This window comes from Saccostrea cucullata, unplaced genomic scaffold (genome assembly GCF_032062105.1).
Source record: "Saccostrea cucullata isolate Sc308-1 unplaced genomic scaffold, CSIRO_AGI_Scuc_v1 ctg2071, whole genome shotgun sequence".
In the NCBI taxonomy this organism is placed as follows: domain Eukaryota; kingdom Metazoa; phylum Mollusca; class Bivalvia; order Ostreida; family Ostreidae; genus Saccostrea; species Saccostrea cuccullata.
In genome coordinates this window covers 217,182-224,790 of record NW_026926309.1, presented here as the reverse complement: position 1 = coordinate 224,790, position 7,609 = coordinate 217,182, and the positions used below count along the sequence as shown (strand labels likewise).

The window sequence follows — 7,609 nt, the reverse complement described above, 5'->3', positions numbered from 1 at the left end:
GATAAAGAAGAAATTAAATATCTTTGAATGTCTTAGAACTTTCGCAAGCCTAGGTTCAACGTTTTTTTAAACACTAAAAAATATTCATTTCATTTTCTCATAAATAGGCTGCGCGGATAATGCACATGGTGCCAATGTGCAGGTAAGGTCATCCCCGTGATGGGGAATGGACCTGTAGAAAACCTTCTCTGGTTCTGCAGAGTCGAGTTTTTAGCAAATAAAATGTATGAAAATGCGCGAATAATTACTCCTGGCGTTTGGCGCAAATTATTAATAGTGACCCGCCTTTTATGATTCTTAGACAGGTGTACTGTTGCAAAAGTATACACACAAGTATATTTAGAGCAGTACTCCCAAAAGCTTAATGGTTTGCGCGTTGGGGATAAAACAGAAAAAGGCGACATGGGTTCAATCCTATTTGCGACCAAAATTTTGAATCACTTTTCAGCTCGATTTTACGAGATTTTTTTTCCTGAATCGGACGGAAGACCTCTCGTTGCTAGCAACGAGATCGTTTCTAGTTCTTATTATTTTTCTTCCTGGGAAAATTTTGTCCGCGAGTGATCTTGTAAACTACACATAAGACTAAGGTGAAATGTTTTTAGGGTCAGTAGACATGTAATGTAGATTTGCGGAACGAAGGTCATTTTGCGCGCACGTGCTTGCAAGAGCGCGCACGTGCAACATGATAAATGACAGATTTAATTGATAAAGATGTAACTTTTTAAATTTTTGATGAAATGCTTTAGAACTCATAATATAAGGATACATTAGTAGCATAGACAATATGACATGGTCAAAATAGCAAGATCTCACGCGCATGCACGTGCGCTGCACTCTGATTGGCTGAAACAAAAATCTCAATATCTTTTTTGTTTTTTGATGAAATGCTTTGAAATTTTGAAAATAGCCATGCATTAGGATATCCTAAAATATGATATATAGCAATTATCATGAAAACACGTGCATGCACGTGCGCTGCAATCTGATTGGCTTAAACTTTAAATGGCTATAACTCATTTGGTTTTCAACCAAAGAGGATGGGATTTGAAACATAGATAGATATAATGAACTACTACAAGAAGGTTTGGTCAACATGCACATGGATACACGTGCGTGTACGTGCGCTGCAATCTGATTGGCTGAAACTTTAAACAGCTATAACTCCCTTGGTTTCCAACCAAACAGGATGGGATTTGGAACATAGATAGATATAATGGACTACTACAAGAAAGGTATGGTCACCATGCACATGCATACACGTGCGTGTACGTGCACTGCAATATGATTGGCTGAAACTTTTAACAGGTATAACGCCCTTGGTTTTCAACCATATGGGGTGGGATTTAGAACATAGATAGATGTAATGGACTTTTACAAGAAGGTATGGTCACCGTGCTCAGGTATGCATGTGCGTGCACGTGAAATGAACAAAATCAAAAATACACTTGAATGAGCGTATTTTTTATTACTTTTGGAATAAATACTTTAATTTTTAGTATATTAAAGTGTATGGATTGTGTAGACAAAATGATATGGTCATTACGCACAGGCATTCGCATGCGCACGCATGCAATGCTAAAATTTGAATGAACTTCGTAATCTTCCGGGTATATGTTGTTAAAGTCTCAAATACTTAGAGTTTGTCTTATTTAATGAAGCTTACAGGTAATATGGCACAAAAAGAGAGTTGGGGAGCGTTTGGGGAACATCTGTAACGGTCCCCGTTACAATTAGCACTAGTTATTAACAATTTCTCCCTTCTTTTAATTTACATACTAGTATTCACTAAAAAAAAAATATTTATTTACAAACTCTATTTCTACTTTCTTCTCCATGTGTGAGTCGCCCGTGCGTGGCGCATGTTGTTTTATTATATTTTCATGTTAAATACTAAAATGAGATTGGTTTAGACGCAGATAACACTCCGTTCTATTACCTTCGGCTTTAGCAACACACGTAACAACGGGTAACACAACGGTAATTTAACATGGGTGGAAATTCTGCGCGTACAGTTCACCGTAGAGTTCTCAAAACGTCAGTTACGCGTTTGAAAGAACCGGAATAAACTTGACGTCAATAAAAGCTTGCGTCCGACGTAGCTTACTTGAAAACAACAAACGACAGACGAAACATGCTTGTGTTTGCAGTAATAACGAAACTGTAGATGATAAAGGACTCGTAGAGTATCAAATAAACAATAAATAGGTCAGTAAATCTTTTTAGAAGCAGCGGGGAGTTTGAAAGGTTTCTAAACGTGAACGTAATGACGATCGGCGATTTTTTTTTTGCTGACATAGTAAATCAAGAAGACATTCAGTATAATAAAATGGCTGACGCGTCGGTTGAAATGGTTTTCCTTGGGGTGTCAATTTCAAATATTATACTCCAAAACGTTCTAGGCACCATTTATATAAGAATGCTTTAGATTCGCGAAGTAAGGAGTTAATCCTTTCGACACGGAGTCGAGTCCCACTGTGGAATATGGAGACTGGTCCCTCTGATGAGACCGTATAAACCCAGTTTATTTCTCATTTTAGGATGCAAACAGGAAACAGAATGTTAAACATCTCAAGGCATTATTTTTATTCCATAAAAACTCATTAACAATTGAATGAGTCTGTGTCAAAGTTAACTATACATAGCATGTAGATTTTAAAATAAAGAAATTTTTAAATAGTTGATATTAATTTAAAGAGAAATAAATACTCTCATATACAAACAATGAATGTAATGTTAGGTACAATAAAACACAATAAATAAAGGGGTTATGCCATATTTAACAAGAATTAAAAACTAAAACATGAAAAGGAGAAAATTACTGTAAAATATTTATATATAAAAAATTATAAACTTTTGCTATTATGAATTAGTCAAGTCAAGTCTATGAACTGGTGTTCGTATTAAGTATCAGTAAATAATTTTTCAAAGCATCTGTAGATCTTTCCAGTCTAGTGTCATCAGATCGATTCCATGTCGACAAGTTTCCATGCCGCTAAAATGGAATCAAAAAGACCAGTGATTAGCAACACTAAAATTGTTCCATGTATCTGATATTTCAAGCTATTTCATTAATACGTACTGCATCAAAAATAATGTTAAGTACGTGACTTTTCATGAAAAGTTGATTTTCTTTACAACACAAACCATGAAGTTAATAGTAATGCCATCTATTGCATTATAAATCATACACATCATCCTTAAAATTGACTTCACAATCAGAATATAAATGAAATTTATCTGTAGAGGACAGTGAGTTTTTTTTTTTAATTTTTAAGTACAAGTATATTTTAATGGTTTATTAACCTTTGAATGCAAATATATATAACATTTTTTCGTATAAATGTTATTGATCATGTTGATGTGTAAATCACACTTGTATATAGCGCAAATGTATATTTATCAAACAACTCGTTCTTCCATTTATGCTTGAAGAAATGAACACTATTTATTCTTTTTCTATTCAAAGCAATACCACATACATTTAACAACGTTTCTTTCCAAGGGTTCACGTTTCGCTTTCCTCCACGAGTCCGGGGACCTCATGTTTTCACTGACTTTTAAGTTTGTTTCAGAGATATCAAATCTAAAATGCAATTAATATTTTAATGCTTGACATCTTTACTTCTTCGTTTTTTTCCTAAATAAAGGGAAAAGTTATTGTTAATAGAAAAACAAACTTACCAAAATATATGTACATATTGTATATACAATGGTTTTCAATATATTTGTCAACGATTCGAAGTAATGTAATTTGGGTTCTTATTAAAAGGTAAAGTGTTTGATATTTTAAAGCAAAGAGGAATTCAGAAAATACCCTTTCCCGTACATTAAATTTTTCAATTTAAATTGTTATTAATCATGTTTGTCCCCAAAACATATTTTTTCCCTCTCGTATAGATATTTGTTGGAGTATCGTAATGTGAGAAAATGTTTAAAAATATTTACAAATGCATGTACCTTTTGTGAATTTTGTATCAATCAAATCAGTTACCTGATATAATTAATTCTATAAAAAACAGCAAATAACACTGAAAACTTACACTTTAGTTTGATCGGCATACTTCTTTTGGTATTTCCAACAGACACAAGCTGCAAGTATTATTAGGCACAAGGATCCACAACTTGCTCCAATAACGATTAGCAAAATGGGTAAGTCTGAAATATAAAAATTTAAAACTATATAGCGAAACATATTTAGATACAAAATATATAGAAATTTATAAATTTAATAAATTTATTTTCATTGTCCTATTTCTTAATTAATATTTAAAAGAGAAAACCTTGTTTTAGAAATGCGAATAAACTAATAGAGCAGTACATGTTGTATTATTTTTAATCTGGTTGATCAAGCTATGAAGTTCTTCGTTAATCGCTTCTTGACCGACTTACTTTCATTCGATGAATTTTTCCTGTAAAAAGAGAGACCATTATAATTATAGCTTCAGAATTGTTTACAAGACTCGATATTAGACATAATTGAAATGATTTAATGTACGTTATACGTACACACAAGTTGCCTCTCCGGAGGAGTCGTCACATGTTTTCCCCAAAAGACAGGTGCCACCAAAACTTTCAAACACGAAACATGGCTTGTCGACAGATGAAATGTCTATATAAAGAAAAACAATAAAAATTACCTTTTTTTAAATAACTGAATTCCGTCAGGGGCTCAAATATTTATGATTACTTGATGTAGAATGATAGTTTTGTAATATATAAAATTCATAAAGCTAGTCTAGACAATTAATAAAATAATAAACTTTGTCTGATTTATGTCGCTGAAATATACAAAGGAAGAATAATGATAAACTTACATTTCATGGATGTGCCATTTAGATCTTTTATAAAGATATTCATGATAGCTGGTGTTTGATTCAGCACAAGGAGCGTTCTGTCTCCACTTAACAGTTTTGACATGCTAGATGCAAGGTCGCTTTTAAAGTCATCTGATTCACTCTTATTGCCAATTATTTCATAATCAACAATCAAACTTCCAAATCTGTAAGTCCAAAAACACAATCCGGAAGAACAAAAATCTATGTGGTGAAGTTAATGAAATGTCTGTTTCTTTTTGAATTCTTTTACTAGCCTTAAAACATATGATAAATGGCAATGATTTACACTTGTTGCATTCTGAAGGGAAATAACGGTGAAAACAACATTGCATTTAAAAGGTTTTGGATAGCGTTTAATTTATTAAAACAAACGATGGCATTTACTGTATAACAGACAAAACACATAGCTACCAATGCCATTGTAAACAACAATGAAGAAATTAAAGTGGATATACATTAAACATAAGACAGATTTTATCACATTAAAATACAATTTATTATGAAGTCAAAATGACTTCATTCAAATTATATTTTGATTTATAGGCAGAGACAATTTTTTTTGCCATTTGCTTATTTCTAAAAAAAACGCACTTACCGAATAGATAGGACTTTAAGAACAAGATATCCGGTAACGTTTTCTTTCTTGTAATAACTTTCCAGCTGGATTTGCAAATCGAAAAAAAAAGAGATAAATTAAAGTGAAAATTAAAACAAGAGGCCCATGGGCCACATCGCTCACCTGAGTAACTTGGGTGATGCAGTTCTTTACCAGATTCCCCCTCTTGCTATACCTATCATGCCCCACTACCCCCTTCCCTTTTATGATTTTAAAACTTTATAATCTACACAACCCCAGGATGCTTCCACATAAGTTTCAGTTTTCCTGGCCCAGTAGTTCTTGAGAAGAAGATTTTTAAAGATTTGTTCTATATATTTCAATGTAAAACTTGGATTTCCTATTGTGGCCCCGCCCTACCCCTGGGGGTCATGATTTTAACAATTTAATATCTACACTACCCAAAGATGCTTCCACATAAGTTCCAGCTTTCCTGGCCCAGTGGTTCTTCAGAAGAAGATTTTTAAAGATTTGTTCTACATATTTCTATGTAAAACTTGGATTCCCTATTAATACCCGCCCTACCCCCGGGGGTCATGATTTTAACAATTTAATATCTACACTACCCAAGGATGCTTCCACATAAGTTTCAGCTTTCCTGGCCCAGTGATTCTTCAGAAGAAGATTTTTAAAGATTTGTTCTACATATTTCTATGTAAAACTTGGATTCCCTATTAATACCCGCCCTACCCCCGGGGGTCATGATTTTAACAATTTAATATCTACACTACAGTGGTTCTTGAGAAGAAGATTTTTAAAGATTTGTTCTATATATTTCTATGTAAAACTTGGATTTCCTATTGTGGCCCCGCCCTGCCCCGGGGGGTCATGATTTTAACAATTTAATGTCTACACTACCCAAGGATGCTTCCACATAAGTTTCAGCTTTCCTGGCCCAGTGGTTCTTGAGAAGAAGATTTTTTAGTGACCCCACCCTATTTTTGTCTTTTCTTGATTATCTCCCCTTGTAAGTTTGGTTAAAATTGGCCTATTGGTTCTTGAGAAGAAGTCGAAAATGTGAAAAGTTTACAGACGGACAGACAGACGGACGGACAGCTAGACGGACGACGGACAAATTGTGATCAGAAAAGCTCACTTGAGCCTTTGGAAAAGGTGAGCTAAAAAACAACAATTTTTTTAAAAATGTATTTACGAGGGTTGTTATCATTAGAAAAGTTCGCGGACACATTGAATTACTGAAAATCTATAGTGTACAGTGAAATATGACCTGTGTCTGAATAAATTTCTACATTTTGTTTATTAGTACGTAAAATATCAGGTCCATTTACTAATTAAAATCTTGAAAATTTTCAACGATTTTTACTATGAGGTCATGGGATTCACGGAGAAATCGCTTGGCGTAAGGAGACGTGACAACCATATTTCAACCCGTTGAACTTTGTCGCAGTTCTATATATCTTTCATTTCTTCAGATTTTTTCGATCATTTTTCTACTTTAGATTGAATATCTATTTCAAGACATGTTATTTTTCTGCGATGATGTCTTTTTTACTGATTTGGGTTGTACTGATTCGGATATTGTTAAGATCTTTAAAAAAAGTCTATGCAGTTAATCGATCAGGTATGAAAACTATGCGAAACCATATAGGCACAACGTCCATGCGATAAGGGGGTATTGAAGTATCGATTGAGTTTATAATTCAGAATGTTAATCCTTCCATTCTTATAAAGTTACAACCATTTGAAAACGTTCGTCCTTTGTATGTGCAGGAAATTCCCGGAAGCATCTTGAACATTTTATTCTCTTTTTAGACACTTTCCTGTCTGGACACTTAATTTTTACGTAGTGCGGTGCTCGATGACGCTCAATGACGTTCCGATTTTTGGCTGTGTTTTAACGCATTGATCATTTATAAATGGCTATAAAACAGTCATATACCCTCCAATTTATTTCAAAAGTGACGTTTGATGAATACTTTAGCGTCAGGTAAAATATCATAAATCTCTTTGCGCTACAATTGTGCAATTATTAATTCAAATAAAGAGTCTTTGTGATGTAAACGTGCCAGAATGTAGCATTCTCCATGAAGCAAGTTTTATAAAAAAAAAAAAAAAGCTGTATATGATCACCTGAGAGCACCAAATTTTTGTATATGTAATGGTAAATAGGTTAAGATTTTATCTGAAAAGTTTG

The 7,609-nt window shown here is 33.6% G+C and overlaps 1 protein-coding gene across 1 annotated transcript in view; it reads right to left on the bottom strand.

Moving 5' to 3' along the window:
* Nucleotides 1-2,713: 2,713 nt before the first annotated feature.
* LOC134271356 (uncharacterized) overlaps nt 2,714-7,609 on the bottom strand; it is a 37,839-nt gene continuing 32,943 nt past the window's right edge. The window contains exons 37-43 of the mRNA XM_062753572.1: nt 5,434-5,498; nt 4,818-5,002; nt 4,510-4,612; nt 4,393-4,412; nt 4,044-4,158; nt 3,483-3,586; nt 2,714-2,995 (exon numbers count right to left, since the gene is read on the bottom strand). Of these exons, the coding sequence (XP_062609556.1) occupies nt 2,961-2,995; nt 3,483-3,586; nt 4,044-4,158; nt 4,393-4,412; nt 4,510-4,612; nt 4,818-5,002; nt 5,434-5,498 (627 nt within the window). The 3' untranslated portion in view covers nt 2,714-2,960. The remainder of the gene's footprint in view (nt 2,996-3,482; nt 3,587-4,043; nt 4,159-4,392; nt 4,413-4,509; nt 4,613-4,817; nt 5,003-5,433; nt 5,499-7,609) is intronic.